General features: G+C 41.1%; 1 protein-coding gene across 3 annotated transcripts in view; it reads right to left on the bottom strand.

Moving 5' to 3' along the window:
• The window catches only part of ERICH1 (glutamate rich 1), a 132,359-nt gene that overhangs the window by 75,829 nt on the left and 36,131 nt on the right, over positions 1-20,399 (bottom strand). For all 3 annotated transcript variants that reach the window (XR_002908903.2, XR_002908902.2, XM_024213799.3), the window contains exon 3: positions 15,301-15,432. Coding sequence is in view for 1 of the 3 variants with exons in the window: in XM_024213799.3 (XP_024069567.2) it covers positions 15,301-15,432 (132 nt within the window). In the remaining 2 variants the exon portion in view is untranslated. The remainder of the gene's footprint in view (positions 1-15,300; positions 15,433-20,399) is intronic.

Below are 20,399 nucleotides of genomic sequence, written 5' to 3'. Positions count from 1 at the left end.
AACCCTGCTCCAGATAGATAATTCATAAAAGTGAGTTTTTATGTCCATTTAACCCTTGCATTTTCCACTGCATCCGAGTATCTCAAACCAAACCAAAACAAAAAACAAACAAAAACCCATGACCTACAACAATGCTGATTAGTATCTTTTGTTGGACGAACTTCTGTTGGTGAAAGAGACAAGCTTTTGAGCTACACAGACCAGAAGAGGTCTACATAGCTTGAAAGCTTTCCTTTTACATCAACAGAAGTTGGTCTAGTAAAATATATTATTTCACCTACCTTGACTCTCTAATATCCTGGGACCAATAGAGCGACAACACCGCTACAAAGTGCTGATTAAGTCAACTTTAAAGGCTGAATGCTGTACTGAATATGACTGTCCACTAGCAACTCATTTCACACAGATCACCCCAAAGCACTTAAAGGCAATGACTTTCAGTCACTACTAATCTGTGCTGGTAGAAGTCAGTAACGTAGACATTTAAAGCACCATCCTTTGAGCCATTAAATTTCCCAACCTGAGACAGAATTGAACCAGTACCCTAAAAGCGGTAACAACCTGTGGCCATGACCCTACAAAGGGCCATTATAGTTATATCAGCAAGTAGAATGAGACAACCATAACAAGGAAATCACTGGATTGGCATGATTCTATCTTCTAGAAGAGGTCTGTGAGCATTCCTATGGAGACTGCCTCAGCATTGTTTTCTCTAACTTATGATGTAACATGCATTCTTTTTCCTGTTGCCCTCATCTTCCTTCCCCATATTATTCAGACAGATTGTTACATGGACTTGCTGAATCATGCCTTAAACTGACTGTAAACTCTTCAGGTCAGGGACAGTCTCTTCATCTGTTTTGGTAAAATGTCTAGCCCAATGGGCCACTGATCTTGATTGGAGCCTTTAGTACAAAATTCACTCACAATGCTTCCTCCCCCCTTTTTTAACGATGAGAGAGAACTGAAACAAGTCCATTGGAATAAGTTAGGTTGGAGAGTAAGAGCCAGTTTCAAGTAGATGTGCACTTAAGTGATTGCACCTGTCATAGGTGCACAAGCTTCCAAATGTATGTGTAAACCTACATGACCCAGCACAACCTCATCTTGCAAATGTATATTTTTGGGGTAGCAGTGGCTCAGGGTCATATGCTTGAGCCTGGTGTGTGCAAAACAGAGAGCATAATTAGATGTGCACCAGTGGACACATGGGCCTAGGTGAGTAAGAGAAACAATATACCATTCAGTGGTGATATTGGAAGGTTAGTAGATAGAGGGGGCACTATTGGGGATTATAGTTTTACATACTGTCAACCACGCAACTGATGCCAAAATCAGAATACTGTGTATGAATAATAATCTGTAAAGTTCTTTGAGATCTATAAAAGGAGGGTTAGAATAATTATTTCCATATTACAGGCGGAGATACTGAGGCGGCGAAAGGTGAAGCAAACTACTCAAAGTCGGTCACAGTGAGTCAACACCACAAACAGAACTAAGGATTTCTGACTCCCAGTCCAGGGCCCTATTCACTGTATCATGCTGCTGCAGGTCAACTTTAATACGGAAGTACAGGTTCAGAAGGAAATTGTGCATTGATGAGGAAAGGGTTAATTGGTATGTTCTAATACCTTTAGAGTTCCTAGCAGCATTAGGGGTTTGAATGAGGTGGACCTTGAGGCAGGTCCGCGTGCCTGTCCTCCTCTGTAGGTCCCTGCAACCAGACAGAAGCTGCATATTTTCTTCCTTTCCCCTTCCTGCAAGTTGCCTGCTATCACTATGACAACAAGAAGCCTGCAGCACAGCTGCAGGGGAAGAAAGAGAACATATAGCAGCAGTCTAGAGAGGAAAAGAGACTGGGTGGGCGGGGGGCAGGAAATAAAAAGTATAAGATAGAGGAAAGAATGAGAAAACAACCAGGAAAGGGAGAAAAAAAATTGGTGAGACACTGCCATTGAACCATGGCATGGTGTGAAAGCACAAAGTGGCTGATAGGCACAACTCGTCATAAGGGGGGGGGGGGGGGAATGTCTAACCAAACAAGCTTGGAAACACTGGAAACAGTCAGCCAAAGGCCCCAGTTCTCCTCCCACTTACCCCAGTCTGACACCCATGTAGATCCACTGATTTCATGCTACTCCTGATTTACAGGAGTGTAAGAGAGACAGGCCAGTCAGGTCCTTTGAGAAACTAAGAATTTAATTCAGGAAGGCAAAAAGATGGTGAAGGGAGAAATATATTATACACAGCTAAATAAAACAATGTAAATGCCATAAACACCATTTAAATATCTCTTCACTACATGTGTGGGGTGGTGATGGTGGTGTTTCTCTCCATCTCTTGACATTCATAGTCCTGGCTCCAAATACTTTATAACCTACTCTTCTGTCATTCAAATCTTCAAGACTCACTCTTCTCCAATGCATACACAAAGTGAACCAGTAGTGTATAAATATAATTTTAAAATCTCCATTGAACCATTAATTTATGCCCAAGCCTAAACTAAATCACTGTATGATAACATTGCTGTAATCTTTGCCTTTCCTTACCACATCCCCACCCTAATGTTTATGGTCTTTAACTGACATCACAGCTAGCTCTCTAGGTAGAAATCCTGTCTTTCTAGGTTCGTGAAAAGGCCTACTGTATTTATAGTTGCTGTAAGAACAATGTCTAACGCCACTTGGAATAGCAGCTTAAAAAATCAATAGTATGTAGAAGCTCAAGACTTCTTACCATGATACATGTGGTTGTGGAGATGCTGGCATTTAGGAAACAGACAAATACAGATGGTGAGGACTATGGAAGGAATGGTATTTCTGTTACACATAAACTTACACTTTGAGGGGGGAAATGAATATAAATATAATTTAATAAAATTTAGTAAGTCAGGTCCAAACACCTAGAGTTTTACAATAAGCAAAAATTATTGATTTCTTGATTACAAGGTGATAGATTTTTTTTTTAATTATTTGAATATGGTGAGAATTATGGGCTGAATGTCCCAAAATAACCCGGGAGCTGGAATATCAAGCACATTATTCAAACACATTTACCATTTTCTCCCCTGACCTTTCAATGTCCCAGGAAAGCCACAGCCACCATTTATCACTGTTACTTGCTCGTTGACCTATTGGACATGCAGGGTATGTCAAATTCCAGTTTTGTTTTTAAAAAAGTATTACTTACTTAAAAAAAAAAAAACTAAATAAAGTCCCCATCTTACAAATCCATAATAGCCTCATGAGAAGGAATAACTCCTGTAACTAGGCATTTGTGGAATCAAGCTGATAGAGTATAAAAAGATTTAAAAAAAAAAACAGTTAAAAAAGAAGGGGTGTGAGATGAGAAAATCCTTGTCCCTTATAAACCAGTTGCAATCGCAAAGAAATCTGTGGTAAACTGGATATCGCCTGCCTACTGCCATTCCATGGAGCAGAAATTAGTGAGTCTGGACACATCATGGGCTTCAAAAAACAGACTACAATATTATGTTAAATTTAAGTCAAATAAAACTCTGAATGCCCCTCTTACCCTTACTACTGAGGACATTCTCAATACAATCCTAAATTAAATGTGATTTTGTTTGTAGGTTCCCTTTAAAAGTATATGCTCTTTTTTTTTTTCTTTCTAAGGGCAAAAAACATCTGGATTCTGTGATGAGGAAGGAAGTTATACAGGAGAACCTCAGAGTTATGAGCTGATTGGTCAACCACACACCTCATTTGGAACTGGAAGCATGCAATCGGGCAGCAACAGAGACAGAGAGACACACACACACACACAAAAGGCAAATACAGTACAGTACTGTGTTAAATGTAAACTACTAAAAAAATAAAGGGAAACTCCATATTGCTGCAATATTCATTTGTACTCAAACACTGCTACTGATCAATCAAACAGGCTTGTTGTTGCCTTGCAAGGCTAACCCTCTTCCTCCCTACAGGTGTGGGGTGCACTGGTTCTGTACACTCACTCCAAGTTTTAATAAACCTAGTGAGCAAGTGGCCAAGCACATGAGTCAAACATGAATCGCCTCAACAACCACCGATTTTTATATTACTAAGCCTTCCTCGCATGCCTGCACCAGATCTTCTTTAACAAATCAACCCTAATAGATGCACAAGAAGCAGCAGCTGCCTGAGTAAGCCATGGGCAGCAAAATCCCCATTTCAGTGTGGGCTGAATGTTTTACAAATAGAGCTGACTAATATTTTTGAGGAGACCTGTGAAACAATCACCATTCCCTGAAATATAAAAAATTCTTGTCTAACAGGATCAAATTAGTGCCCTAAGAATTCTTTGGGATAAATCCCTATATTTAACGGACTTATTTACAGTAGAACTTCAAAGTTACAAACACCAGAGTTATGAAGTGACCGGTCAACCACACCCCTCATTTGGAACCAGATGCACACAATCTGGCAGCAGCAAAGACCAAAAAAAAAAAAAAAAGCAAATACAGTACAGTACTGTGTTAAACAAACTATTAAAAAAAGGGAAAACAGCATTTTTCTTCTGCATATAAAGTTTCAAAGCTGTATGAAGTCAAAGTTCAGTGGTAAACTTTTGAAAGAATAACCTTAACATTTTCTTCAGTTACAAACATTACCGAGTTACAAACAAACTCCATTCCCAAGGTGTTCGTAACTCTCAGTTTCTACTGTATGTAAAAAGTATGATGAGGGACATCTTTATGTTCTCCCTCTCTGCCCCAGCCTCCTGCTGCAGAAGTACTGGGGTTTTTTTCATCTCCAGTAGTCACTTTCATTTATATTTTCATTCCCTCTAAAGCACCTGGCATTGGCCACTGTTGGAAGACAGGATACTGGGCTAGATGAACCATTGGTCTGACCCAGTATGGCCGTTCTTATTTTCAAAAAACTTTTTTTTTTTTTTAAAACAGAACTATACTTAAAAAAAAGTAAAATCACAAGATGAGATTCTCCTTCATGAAGCTCAAAGCTCAGCTCTATTACCAAGTGGCTTAGTTGCCCCAGTTTATCAGGAAGGAAATCTGGAACAGTGTACTTATGTAAGGCTATATTGTACTTTTGCAACCTGCCCAGTAAAAGAGGCAGTGTGTAGTCTATGAGATTTGGGCTAGATGATGGACCAGCTTATGCATCTGCACAGGGACATAGCAGGAAGTAAGGCACACTGTCATACCCCTGCACAGCCTTCCCAAACGATGGTGCAATGCTTCATACCCATTCCTCCTCCTCTTCTCCCTCCACCCAAAAACGCTAAAATGGGAGGATGAGAGAGTAGTGGGCAGAGGATGGGGAGTTTGCAGAGCCTTGCCTCTCCACTCCCAACGTGCTTTCTGTCCACCTGCTTACAGTGGGGGAAATGCAGAACTTACTATCTCCTTTGTACTTGGACTTAGTCTGGAGAGGCCATACGGGGGTGGGCCTTATGTGAGTGGATAGGCCAAGTGCAATCTGGCCCTACTCTCCTACACTGAAAGAATGGTATATGGTCTTATCTCACTTGAGATTATGTAGCTCATCGCCACGTTGGCAGTAACAGTAGATTACATACACAACACTACAGTTTAAAAAACAGGAAATACATAACTGAGATTGGGGCAGGAATAAAACAGGGGTGACCAAGTAAGGAAGAAAAAAACCTGCTGCTTTCTTTATCTGCTGATCTAGGTTCCCCTATTCTTTTGGTTGCATACTGTCTTTTTAGAATACAAGATCTCTGGCACAGGGATCTGTTCTACCCTGCATCCAGGAAAACACCTAACACACTTTGGGGCACTACACAAAAAATAAACATAATATGAATGCACTTCACAGAGAGAGTAGATCCCTGTGCTTCACATCAAGCATGATAAAAGTTACTTTATATGTTATATGCTATTATTGCTTATGACAGACAGGCTCTCATGGAGAGCATTACTGAACATATTGGAGCAACTGCTCCTTTTAAGGGTTTATTTTTTTGAGGAGAGGGAGTTAAATTAAACAAAAACAGTTAACTTTTTTTGCATGGTATAGCATTATTGTTTAACCTACCTTGAAATAAGAAATAAAAGGTCTGCAGTTCAACTCTAGTTCATTAGCTTAAAAAAAAGTTCAGCTAATGCTGCGTACTAAGTCAGAGTAAGTGAATACACGATAATGTAACTTCTCATTGCTCTGCTTTCATTCAGAATGCCCTTATAAACAAGATGGTGCATCGCAAGGGGCTTATCCTGGAGAAGTATATTTAAGTAAAGAGATAATATGGAAAAAAATTGGCAGTCAGAGATCAAAATTAAAGAGCTTGAAGCTATGAAGATATTGACTTAGCTACCAGAATTTGATGGATGATAGCTTATCTATAGCTTCAACATTGAAGTTTGTGTTAATGCCCTTGTCAGAAAGCATTAAGTTTAGTGCTAAAAGTAAGTTAGCTACGTGAGTTTAAAAATATGTAATATCAAAGTGAATACAGAGAAATATTTGTAAGAGAAAGTAAGAACTCTGCATTTTTCCTTCTATTCTATTCCTTCTTCTGTTTAAAACCCTATAATGCATCAAATGAGACTGATCAGGCTTTAGATCACTAACGGCCCAATTCCTGCAAATATCTCAATATGTGCACAAAATGAAGTCCCTGTGTTAGGTGCCTTAGTCCCACTTTCGGGACCACTGTGATACACAAAACTCCAGCCAAATCCCGAAGGTGTTTAAACTCACTTGGCCCCAAAAAGTTTTTGCAGTAAAAGTTCCTTGGGCACCAATGTTTGTGCCTCTGAACATGCACATTGCTGCCTCTCTCTAGGCATCTGGATGCCTACCTCTCACTTAAGCCCTAGAGAAATTAATGAACCAGGGTAGACAGGCTTTTGGCTGCCTCCATTGTGCTCAGAGGCTGACTCATTGGGCCCCTCAGGCGAGTTCTCAGAAGACAGCTGAGGAAAAGGACCTCCCTCATAACTTTTAGCCTGGAGGCTAGGGTACTCACGTGGGATGTGGAATACCCCTGGGTTCAAATCCCTTCTCCCCCTCATGGGGATGGGGGACTTGAACCCAGGCGTATTCCACATCCCAATGAGTACTCTAACCACCGGCTACAAGCGATAAGGGAAGTCAACCTCCTCCCCCTCTATGAATTCCTAGCAGCAATAGTTGCCTCTGTCTGAGAGTGGTGGGTCTGATCACACATCCATCGCATTGGCATCTCCCAGTTGCTAGCTTAGACGGCTCCTCCTTTAGCATATTGTTTTTTGTGAATCACAGTATAAGGTGCCTAACTATCCCCTTTCATTGTATAGGAGCCTAGGCACCTAAATCGGGCTCTGTGAATTAGTGATTTTCTAGGAGCCTAGAAGCCAGGTGGTATGACTCTCAGTGTCACAAAGCTTAACTTATTTTGTGCATACAGCCCTCAGATCCTAATCTTAAGAGTATTTGTTGAGTCTATGTTGCATGTTTCTCTTGAAAGAGAACACAGTTTTTGAAGAGCACCTACATGGAAAAACAAAACAACCCTCCCTCCTCTGTGCAAGATCTTTTATAGAAGGAACCCAACAGCGGAGCCCAGTCATCTTCAAACAATCCTGTAATATGTATTGGAACTGTACAAAACAAGTATCAAGCATCATAGATGAAGCATCAAGATGCAACCCAAGGCTTTTTTACCTGAAAATAACGTATGCAGTGACAATGATGTATATGTAATTAAACTAAGGGTAAATACAGTAGCAATGTATATTATTTATCCTTCACGATAGGGAAAAGAGCTTGAAGCACTTAGAATAATGTGCAAACAGAGTGATGGATATTCACCTAGATATACTTTATTGTTCTTTTTCTTCCTCAGACTCAAGCCTGGAGAAGACTGTCATAAATTAGAATTCTCATCTTCTAGCCAGATCAACCACAAGGCAACTATCACAGAAAAGAGGAAGAGGAATAATGGATATAGAGATGTGCAGCATCTTAGGGCTGACCCTGCTACATTCCAAAGCTGACAAATAGTTACATATTAAAAATGAAAAAGTATTTCAATTTATAAAACAAAACAGACTGGGTTTAAGTTCTCAATCTAAATGCTTGATATTACATTTTACCATGACTGAGTTTTATGTAGTAAAACGTCTTTTTCCGGGCTATCTGCTCCTATTTTTTTATGCCTGATGATGTTGTATCTTCCCTCTTTAAAGTCAATGGCATTCCATTGGCTTCAGTGAACACTGGATCAGGCCATAAAAAAAATATATAGGTCAAATAAATCGAGATGAATGAACGTGGGATTAGCAGCAGGGCCCAATAATTCAGGAGGCAATATCTCAGAAGGCAAATTGACCTGCAGGAATACATTAGCTAGTTCCTGTCTGACCTTGCAGCGGAATAAACTTAGAAAAGTCTACAATCCAATTACCATTGATATTGTACCCAAATGCAATTAATCTCTTGTCATTATACTATTGTTGCACTTCTAAAGGAAATAAATTAGATTTAATGGCTAAACAGATGGCAGCACTCCATACACTAGGATCACAGTAAAAAGATATGAATGAGAACATTTTACAGATATTATTCAAAAGAGTGTCACTATAATTATTTTGATCAACATGTCCATAGCACCCCGTGTTTCACTTGATATGATCATATTTTATGATTCTAGCAGCTATAAAGCAATCATATAAATACACATTTTCAAAGAATCATGCATGCACACAGACAGATGTGTGAGGGCATATATTCCTCTGTGCACATGGGATTGTATTTATTTTCAGACACTCCTAAACACACCTGAACAGGCTAAGAATTCAAACAGAACTTTGTGTAGTGAAGGTCTGGGCTTTTGTGCAGATTGTCTGGGATTGTGTGGCCATTCTGGAATTTTGAGAAAAGCTTCTATGGCTTTCTAGCCCATTTTTTCCTCCCTAGGTAATTGCAGCTCACAGTAACATCTCATCAGTTTTTGCAGCTCCTGCAAGGAATACTGAAGGAGGGACTTGGACACAATGACGTAACCAAAGAGGGGATTAGTGGCATGAACCTTCTGTGACAGATATGGCAATTTCTATATTGCTATATCCTGGACAAACCTTATTGAATTAATTAAATGAAGTTTAAGTTTAAGTATCTTAGGAGTTCACTATATTAAAAATGAAAATGTTTATGTATTATTGTGGGATTTTAGGAGATCTGATTAACCTAAACCCTGGAAAGCGTACTCCTGTGGTTTATATAAATTCTGCACACAATATTTTAAAATTCTGCAAAATCTTGCATATTTTATTTGTCAAAATAACACTATATAATCACTCCAGTTTCAATTATTTTGGTAATTTATTTCAAAATATCTGTTAGAAACTATGTCTAACAATACAGACAAAAAAAATTCCCCCAGGAGTAGAAGTTAAAGAAACTCCTATGACAACGCAGTTCCTGTTTCTCTGTCCCCTCCCGCCCAGAGCCAGATGTGGGAGCCAGACACCCACACCTCCTTCCCCCCAGAGCCCAGCTGCAGGGACCCCCCAGCACAGACACCTGCACCCTCTACCCCCAGGGCCCAGCTGCAGGGCACCCCCCAGCCCAGGCACCCAGACCCTCTCTATCCTCACCAGAGCCCAGCAGCGGGGCACCCCCAGTCCAGATACTAATACCCCTTCCCTGCCAGAGCCCAGCAGCAGGGCCCCCGAAGCCCAAACACCTGCACCCCGCCCTCCAGAGCCCAGCAGTAGGCCCCCCCAGCTCAGACACTTGCACTCCCTACCTTTCCAGAGCCCAGGGATCCAGAGGGAAAAACAGCCTGATGGTGGGTCCCAGGCTTGTGTGGAGTTTCCTGCACACTGCCTCCTTCCTTCAGGGCACAGCAGGGAAGCACAGATGCCCAGAACCCTCCAGCTCCCTCCCCCTCCACCAAGCAGTCTCTTCTATTTGTGAGCTGGGCTCTGCCAGGTCCAGCAGCCCCTAGTGGTGGCCAGCAGCTCTGCAGCCCATTTTTTTTTGGGGGGGGGGGGGGGGGGGGGGGGGAAATTCTGCACAGAACAATAATTTCTGTGCAAATTCTGCATTGTGCAGTGGCGCAGAATTCCCCCAGGAGTAGAAGTATTATGAGCTTCAAAAGGGACCAGTTGAAACAATGTGAACTTTTAAAGTTAAGTGGGTTTCCCAGGAAATTTCCAGAGGAAGATGTATGCAAATGTAAACCCTTTGGTTACACAAGAACTCAGCCTTTTGAAGCTTTGCCTTGAGGATCCTTCTGGAGCCCTGAACCTTTTGTCTGCTGATCACCTGTTACAGGATGACAGATCAAAGACCCAAACTGTTTAAAGCAGTGACTCGGATTCATGGTGGGGCTTGTTCTGAGCTAAAGTAGTTACGGACTTGTAGCCACAGGGGAGGAAAAAAAAACAGGGGAGTGAGGAGAGGGGAAAGGAAGGTTGAAGAGCTGTTCACCTGGCAGAGGCCTTGCTGGAGCTGGGGTGATTTTTGGTAAGCTTATTAACATGTGTGTAGGTTCTTCTATTGTTCTCAATACTTTTTCTCTGTAATGTTTTCATCTTAAGAATAGATGTGCTTGCTTAGAAATATTTGTATGGAAATATAACTCTGGGCAGTCATGCTGTATATTGCCTCTGAGGAATGAAGGCAAAGCAGGCCAGCTGAGGCAAGCTTTCTTGCTGAGGAATTCACAGAGTAAACGGAGAAGTCTGCAACCTGGAAATATCCTGGTCAAGAGGGAGAGAGACATGTGTACCTGCTCAATAGAGGTGACAGCTGGAGAGCTGGGAGTCTAAAGTGGAAGCACTTGCTGGATCACAGAGGGGAAATACAGTTGCCCTAAACTGTGACACCCTCTATGAAGTCTTGTTTGCTACTGGCATAAATTCCAAATAAAACAATCAGCACAACAGAAAATGATGAAGTAGGAAATAAAGTGGGAATTAAGCCAACAGGGAATTGTTTCCTCAATTTGAACTGGTTTGATCCGGATGGTGGCGATAGACAGAGTCTGGCCTGGATAAATTATTCTTAAGGGTTTGCTGCAACAGAGTTACATATGCAGAAAAGATTGTGTCTTAATTTCCGAAGTTGTGTTATAGTGCCATTAGTAGCGGCACTGCCAGTATGTTAAAAACAAAGGAATTATCTAGCTATAACATCAACAGATATGTTTATAAAGCAACATTATAGCTGTTGATATGAAGAATCAGCCATCCATTAATGGGAGTGTTAACACTCAATAATGAACCTTCACCTGGGGTCTAGTTTTGATCACTGTCACAGTAATTTTACATTTCAAGAGAGTCACTACTGGGATATAACTAAGACCAGAATCAGGCCCAAGATGTTTATTCATCTGGGCAAAGTCTTTAGCTGGGTGCATGTTTGATTAAACAAAACCCTCATTTGGTCTAATTAAAAATATTTTCATACCGCTCCTGTGAAAGAAAGTTACTTTCCTGAGCCAGGAAGTTAGAAATGGAAAACTATTAGCAGCAGTAAAATGTCAGTAAGCAGGCAATATGTTTTAGGTGTTAAGAGCTTTGAGACTCTGCTAGCAAGAGAGCATCAAGGGAGTGATATGGGATAGCTTTGTATCTGCCCTAAGGATCACATCACAGGATGCTGTTACTTTCACTTAAGAAATTTTGTTTTTACATATATCATATTTTTACAGCCTGTAACTACACCTAGTTAAAAAAGCCCAGGGAAAAATCTCCACCGTGCAATTATTTAAACTGTTCTTGCTGTATTTTTTGAGCCTTCTTTGAGATTATGGCCTCAATCCTGCAAAGATTTATGCATGGATTAAATTTTACTGGTGAAGTTTATATGCTTTCATTTCAATGCGACTATTCATGTGCATAAAATTAGGCATATGGGTAAATCTTTGTAGGATTAGCATTAATCTGTTAAAAATAAATACAGTTGCTTTTATCAACTATTGTACAAGTGATTAGAGTCTAAATTGACTCCTTCTGAACATCTGAGAGAGGCATCAAGTAAATCAGAGACTGCCTTCCATTGGTCAGAATAGTCAATGAGTGGTTCTGTGCGAATACTCCTTGCAAAAAAAGAGGTCGAGAAACTATATTTGCAATCAAAATTTTGGAGTACTGGAAAAAGTAAGTTTAAACCACAAAAGTGAGCTCAGAACTGGCGGAGTGAAACAGATGTATTAGATATACACATTTATTCACTTAAAATAAAAAGAATGAAAGGATGCTTAAGAGGAGAGAGGCATGTTTTATTTTCATGAGTTACAGTGACTATACCCATGAGTTGAACAGCCATAAATCAGTAAAGCAGTCATTGCAAAAATTTGAATGCAATGTTTGTACTATCTTTAAAGGAGGAGCTATAATACGATTGTAAGTTTTATACTTCATTATTATAAAATATATTGGTACCCAATATGCAAATATTGCTTCAGTTAAATATTTAAACAGCAGATGAGGAACATAACCACAGTAGTCCAGGACTGGTATCATAATGAAAATGGTCTGATGGTTAAAGCATAGGGCATTGAGATGACTCTCAGGCCTGTGCTCTTTATCATCCCATGTTTTACTCTCAAGTCATCTAAGTGCCTCATTTTCTCCACTTGTAAAATGATATTACCACATGAGACTGGGGATTCCTAATTCACTCATGTTTGTGAAATGTGGAAAAGGGGCATGTGTGTACACCTGTCTGTGTAAGGAGCGTGAAAGGAGACCAAGTTAAAGGGGTCAGCAGAGATTGTCCATCAAGGCCTTGAAACTTAGGACAAGAAGTTTCAACTATATGCACTGCAAAGTAGAAACCCAGTAACCTGTCTATGATAATTGTGTTATTAAAATAAATCTTAACAATAAATTAAGAATTGGTGTATTATTCAGAATGTGAGTCTGATTTAACACAAAGAAAAAAGTGCACAATTTAAATTTGGTTCTCGAATAGCTTCCTGCAGGGGAAGATCAACCACCTTAAAGGGCATTTAGAAGAAGAGAAATGGTTTAACGAAATTGGTTTTTATTTTTAAATCCCAACAGAATTTTAATAAAATAACCTTGCTAGTGTATATTCTGTTTTTATAAATGGATTTTTTTATAAATGAAAAAGACTGTCCACAGTCTTTATATGGAGAAAGATCACCCTAAACTTTTTTTTGTGATGTCACAGTTCCAGGGTAACCTATGTCTTTGACCCCTCACTCATTCTCTCTGTGGGCACCTCTTTCAAGTGACAAGCTCATGCTTTCCCTTCTGTCTCTGTAGGGGAACCCCATGATTTACTCTATTCTGAGCCTGAGTCTCCACATTACAGCATCCCTGTTTAACACCCAGGTTACTTTGCAGGTCCAACTGTGTTTTGGCTGTGCTACAGACTTCCCTCCTGGACTGAGAACAGCATGAAAAATGACAGAGAAAAGTTTGTTCAACACAAAGTATTATGTACTTATCTGTAGAAACAGATCAAACAAAGAGAAAAAGGGTTAAAATAACAAAACACCAAAGATTAGCATTTCTCTCAAGATTTAGGTAGGCCTGACTTACCCTTGGCACCCTCCTCCTCCTCACAGGGACCAAGGCTGTGTCTGCACTACAGAGACTATACTAGCATAGCTACATTAGCCTAGCTGTGCCAGCATAGCGCCCTAGTGTGTAAATGCAACCTACACCAACAGAAGAACTTTTTCTGAACTCCTCCCAACAGCCTACACCTCCTCGAACTAAGTTAGTTAGTTGACTTCTAGCATTCTTCAGCGGACTTAATTGTGTTCACACTTGGGGTTAGGCTGGCATAGTTATGTCTGTCAGGAGTGTGTTTTTTTCACATCACTGACCAATGTAGCTGTGTTGGTCTGACTTTTAAATCATAGAATCATAGGACTGGAAGGGACCTTGAGAGGTCATCTACTCCAGTCCCCCATTATTTAAACCGTCCCTGACAGGGGTTTGTCTAACCTGCTCTTAAACATCTCCAATGATGGAGATTCCACAATCTCCCTAGGCAATTTATTCCAGTGCTTAACCACCCTGACAGTTAGGAAGTTTTTCCTAATGTCCAACCTGAACCACCCTTCCTGCATTTTAAGCCCATTGCTTCTTGTCCTATCCTCAGAGGTTAGAGGATAAGAGGTAAGAACAACAATTCTTCTCCCTCCTCCTTGTAACAACCTTTTGAAAAAATTGGGTTTGTTTAGTCTGGAAACGAGAAGACAGAGGGGACAGGATAACAGTTTTCAATCTTCCCTCATAGGTCATGTTTTCTAGACCTTTAATCATTTTTTGTTGCTCTTCTCTGGACTTTCTCCAATTTGTCTACATCTTTCCTGAAATGTGGTACCCAGAACTGGTCACAATACTCCAGTTGAGGCCTAATCAGCGCGGAGTAGAGTGGAAGAATTAGTTCTCGTGTCTTGCTTACAACACTCCTGCTAATACATCCCAGAATGACGTTCACTTTTTTTGCAACAGTGTTACACGATTGACTCATATTTAACTTGTGGTCCACTATGACCCCCAGATCCTTTTCCGCAGTACTCCTTCCTAGGTAGTCATTTCCCATTTTGCATGTGTGCAACGGATTGTTCCTTCCTACATGAAGTACTGTGCATTTGTCCTTATTGAATTTAATCCTGTAGACTAAGTAGACTAAGTAAAAGATACAGTCTGCTTCTCTCTCTCTCCAGTGTCTCTCTCTCTCTCTCTCTCCTTTCCCCTACCCCATTTCCCCAGGCTGCTCTTTTTAATGGCTTTCAAGGTCTTTGTTTCCAGTCTCCTGCTTGTAGATCCCGTGAGGTTAGAACCTGGGATCTTCACCCTCACACCTCCAAGGATCAGCCAGACTCCTGATTCCATACTGGTGGAGATAAACTTCAAAAGAATTAATATTTCCCTTGTCCATTTGAGTATCAGCAATTGGGTGAACTTCAGCCACTGCTTGGTTGCCGTGTACATGTGGAGAACTCCAGCAGGAATTAACTCAGAGTACATCTTCACTGCACAGCTAATCTGAGCTCTTTCTTCATATGTGGCACCTGAGCTACCAAAGAAGGAGCTAGTCAAATTCTATCCTTAGATACATCTCTGCAACTTCATTAACATCTATGGCATTGCAAAGATGTAACCAAGTGCTGAATTTGGCCCTTTAATTCTAAAATAGAAAGTCAGCCCATGTGGACACACACATCTTAAGAAAAGCCACTTCTTTTTGTTGCAAAACAGCGACACCCACTGGCAGCAACAGTTAAATACCAGGTTGCTCCAGTTAGGTTTTACCTTATAATTGTGTTGTTAAACATCTCTTTCTTAAAGAAAATGTATTATAGAAAATATCATTTAGAGCAATTCCTTACCTGCTGCATCATCACTACTCTCTGAGTTTTCAGCATTTGTGGGACTATCTGTTCTTGGATTATCTGGGATGTAGCCTTCAGGAGGGAGACTTACTGTGTATAACCTTGGAAGCAGGATTTCATTTTCCCTACCTGTAAGGGAGAAACAAAGTGTCTGTCTATTGATTTTGGCATAGATTTGCTCATACAAGTTTTTCACCCATGCATAGTCACAATGGCAATATGACATCTAGGAAAACCGACCAAAAAGATAGAGCATTTCAAACAAGGAGAATTGTCAAATTATTTTGTAAACAACTGGGATAAACAAACTATGGAGGTTAAATTTTATGGTTGCCACAGAACAATCAGGGAGGACCTTGAAGTGATTCAGAAACGTGTTGTCCCTATTTTCAGAGCTTTCCTTCTTCTAAGCTTTGGAAGGAGTGTCCCCCACAATGAGCCATTTTAGTTATATTTTTTTTAAACTGCCCTACTTCCTCCCCCTTTGAATGAAATGAACACTTTTTCTATTAAGTGTTTATTTAAAAAAATGGATGGGGAGTAATAAATTCTTTCCCATCAGCAGAGACAATAATGAAGCAATAGGAAGAAGTGGGGTTCTACTGCCCCCGTTTGGAGAGACTTCTCAGATGTGGCTGCAGCTCTGAAGGTTTATAGAGAATCTGAAAACCACCACCTGGCCAGGTCTGAATAGTTCCATTCACAGTGGCAGTCTGGGTGTGGCTCAGCTCTGTGCAGAGTTGTGTGGGAGGAGAGTGCCCAGTGAGTCGCCTTTCTCCATTTACATATCTTTTATAGGAAAGATTTGTTGTGGTGGTGGTGTTGGCAGCACCTCTTAAAATAGCCACTTTAGAGAATGGGAAGGCTAGCTTTGTTCAGCAGCTCAGAAGAGCAGAGGACTGAAGGGACTGGGAAATGGGTGAGAGTGAGAAGCTGAGGTCTGGGTCAGTAACCATACAGCATCCCTGAGCTTCAATGGGAGGAAACCACTCCATTTCAATACACTAAGGGCTAGACTTGATTTGTCCAAATGCCAAGTTTGGAGTTACTACAGGAGGAATTGTACTGAGGGTGGACAATCCTTCCCTGAGGTCCAGGAGGCTCGGGAAGTCTGCACATGTCGCACCATTGTTCTGAATGATACAATGTGTTCTCTCTACAGCCAGCTAACTCTGCAAACTGTGAGGGGCAGAACCATGGCTCTACTTCTCTGTTCTTTTGGAGTGATTTGTGCCCTTGGGGGTAAGACAAGGACCAGTCCATATGATCCTGAAATGCAGACACTGCCAATGTGGTTGTCAGGTGCAGGGGATTTGGGTAAGGGGTGTCTTTTCTCCCTGAACCAGGGCCGGCTCCAGGGTTTTTGCCGCCCCAAGCGGCAGAAACAAAAAAGGCGCGATTGGTGGCAGCTCCACCATGCTGCTTTCTTCTTCGAAGGCAGGTCCTTCCGTCCGAGAGGGATCGAGGGACCCACCGCTGAATTGCTGCCGAAGAGCCCGACGTGCCGCCTCTTCCCCTTGGCCGCCCCAAGCACCTGCTTGCTGAGCTGGTGCCTGGAACCGGCCTTGCCCTGAACCCAGTACTAAACTGCAGCAGTCAGTGCTGTCACTATTCTTATGCAATGATGGTATTTTAACTATTTGGATATCTAGAAAAGGAACACACTGTGGAGGATGCACTTTTCCAAGATCAAATTGCTTTGATTAGGATATCAACCAGGTCAGCTGTTGGTTAGCCTGAAAGGCAAGTACACAGATTGCTGAACCACGCAGTTGGTCGTGTCTCATATAAAATACTCTTTAAAAATAAAGAAACTTCAATATGATTTGTGGCGCTATATCTCAGCAATAAGGACATTTCAGAGAGTTCAGGGTTTCAGAAAAGCTGCATCACAGTTCCATGCATCATCAGGATGCACCCATTTATTTCTGACAGCATGTTGGAAAATAATTTGCTTTTTTGAGCAAGCCAGAACATTTGACAGATGCTGATTAAAATCTTTTCATTTTAAAGGCTAACAAAGGAAAACAAAGAAATATGATATAAGATATAAACTAATTAATTATACACTCTGGAAAAAACCACCACCAAAATTAATTTTAAACTATTCTTCAATGAATTCATTTCATTACGCTGATGCCAAAAACCTTGAACTGCCAGTATTTGGGGCTGATTTTTCTCCACCAGTGTTGATTAACAAAGTGTTAAGCAGTGCTAGAATTAAAAGACAAGGACATCTGAATGTTCTTAAATGTGTTACACTCTATTGAAAAATATCAATGTTTGCTAATTTTTCAGTGCAATATTCTTGGATACTTTGGATTTGATTCCTACAAAAAATTTTTTACTCAAAACATTAAATACAATTTGCAAGGTCATTTTCAGTTTCAATCTTGACTCTAGAGTGCCACTATGTAATGATAAGATTTCAGCACTCACAGTTGCTGATAGATATGCAAGAAGAAAGACTAACATGTCTAATGGTTGAAGAAATTCCATTGAGTTAATTGTGATGACAGCTACTGCCTCACATTGATTTAAAGTAAACTGCAGCACCAACACTGCAGGAATCTCAAGCCTTTCTAGGAAAAGGTGTTTAAGCAAAATATGCTTTTTTTGTGAACGTGTATCACCAAATTCTCTGCAGGACAGCAATAATTTCTGTGACAAGGTAGACAAGTGATTAATTCAAGGGGTAATTTTAACTACTTTGAAAAAAATACCATATGGTTACTTGAGTTGTGTTTAAATTTGTACTCCTCAATAAAAAGTCTAGGGCACAGACGTATAGATCTTTTAACATGCACAGCATTTTAGATCTGGTCTACACTAAAAGTTAGGTCGACCCTGGCTATCTCCCTCAGGGTGTGAAAAATCCATACTCCTGAATGACATAGTTAAGTCAACCTAACCCCTGGTGAGACAAAGCTAGGCTGACCGAAGAATTCTTCCATTGACCTAGCTACCACCTCTTGAGGAGGTGGATTACCTACGCTGATGGGAGAGCCTTTCTGTTTGAGTAGGCAGTGTCTAAACTGAAGCACTACTGTGGCGCAGCTGCAGCTGTGCTGCTACAGCATTTCAAGTGCAGACAAACCCTCAGTTTTTGCTAACATTGTATAGGTATATCACCCTTGCCCTTCCTATAGTTCCCTAAATCATTCACTACACTCCTAGCATCTGTAGCAAGAGATCCTACAGACAATAGTCTCATTCAATGAGCAACCCTGATTCTTCAGTATACATCATCCCTCCTGTTCACAGAATGAAGCAAGGGTCCCCTGGAAAAATATAGGCTTTAGTTACATAACCACAGACTGTTTCATAACGCACATGCACAACAGTGTAGAATTAGGATTGCACTGTTCATTTATATTAGACAATGTACAGGATAAAAACTAATTATAATTATATATAACACACCAAAAATACATTGAAATATTAAGGTTGCAAAGTCAAGCACTCATAAGTAGGGCCCTACCAAATTCACAGCCATGAAAAACGCTTCACAGACCATGAAAACTGGTCTCCTCTTGTGAAATCTGGTCTTTTGTGTGCTTTTACCGTATACTATACAGATTTCACAGGGGGCTGGGGGGGGGGAGGGGAAGGGGAAACGACACCAGTGTTTCTCCAATTGAGGGTCCTGACCCAAAAGGGAGTTGCAGGGGGTGGCTGTATTGCCACACTTACTTCTGTGTTGCCTTCAGAGCTGGGAGGCCGGAGAGTGGTGGCTATTGGCCAGGTGCCCAGCTCTGAAGGCAGCGGCCTGCCAGCAGCAGCGCAGAAGTAAGGGTGGCAATACCATACCATGCCATGCTACCCTTACTTCTGTTCTGCTGCCTTCAGAGCTGGACAGCGGGAGAGTGGCGGCTGCTGACTTAGGGCCCAGCTCTGCAGGCAGCAGAGCAGAAATAAGGATGGCAATACCATACCATGTCATCCTTACCTCTGTGCTGCTGCTGGCTATGGCTCTGCCTTCAGAGCTGGGATCCTGGCCAGCAGCCACCACTCTCCAGCTGCCCAGCACTGAAGGCAGCGCCGCCACCAGCAGCGCAGAAGTAAGGGTAGTAGTACTGCAACCACACCCCCCCCCACAATAACTTCGTGACTTCCCCCCTCCACCCAACTCCTGTTTGGGTCTGGATCCCTACAATTACAACACCAAGAAATTTCAGATTTCAATAGCTGAAATCATGAAATTTATGATTTTTAAAATCCTATGACCATGAAATTGACCAAAATGGACCGTGAATTTGGTAGATCCCTACTCATAAAGGTAGGAAGTGCTAGAATTAAAGGCTGCACAGGCAGAATTAAAGACTATCATCGCAACTGTAATCACATACTATTTTTTCCACAAGACCAGTGTCTCCTTCAATGCACAGGACCTGCTCTCAGGATCAGTCAGAGTTGTGTGGTAAAGGAGACTGCTGTCTGCCTCATTTGTTGCAGAAGTTGGAAGGTATGTATTGAATGAAGCAGAAAGAGAACGGAGGTTAAGGCTGTTGAATGCTACCCTGGAGAACTGGCCTCTACCTCTGTCTTTGCCAAAGAGCTCCTATCTCATGCTAGTCAAGTCCCATGAACCAAACTTTTCACAGGTGGTCACTAACTGTGTACACCTAATTTTATGCTCGTCCAGCCTGATGCCCTGCAGAAGTGCTGAGCACTCACAACTACATCTGACGTCAATAGGAGCTGTGCTTTGAAAACATGAAGTGCTATAATGCTAAGTACTCTGAAAAGTCAGGTTGGTCCTAGGCATCTCATCTCAAGGTACCCAAAATTAGTGGACAATTTTAGCTTTACTCTCCCTGTGCCTCAGTTCCCCACCTGTAAAATGGGGATAATACTTCATCTCACAGGGATGCTGTGAAGATAAATTAACAATTGAGAAGCAGTCAGATATCATACACACTGAACAATGTTCAAAACACAATATTTAATGGCAGCTCATTAAGTGAGCATTGTCCATTCTGTATACTGAATGAAGCAGCGGTCCTGTGGAAAAAAATAGTATGTGGACACAGAATTAAAGACTATCATAATGCATATGCACAAGAGGGTCAAATTCAGGTTGTACAGACAACCTT

This window comes from Terrapene carolina, unplaced genomic scaffold (assembly GCF_002925995.2).
Source record: "Terrapene carolina triunguis isolate 2854851 unplaced genomic scaffold, T_m_triunguis-2.0 Scaffold42, whole genome shotgun sequence".
Classification (NCBI taxonomy): domain Eukaryota; kingdom Metazoa; phylum Chordata; order Testudines; family Emydidae; genus Terrapene; species Terrapene triunguis.
This window is presented reverse-complemented; position numbering and strand designations above follow the sequence as displayed.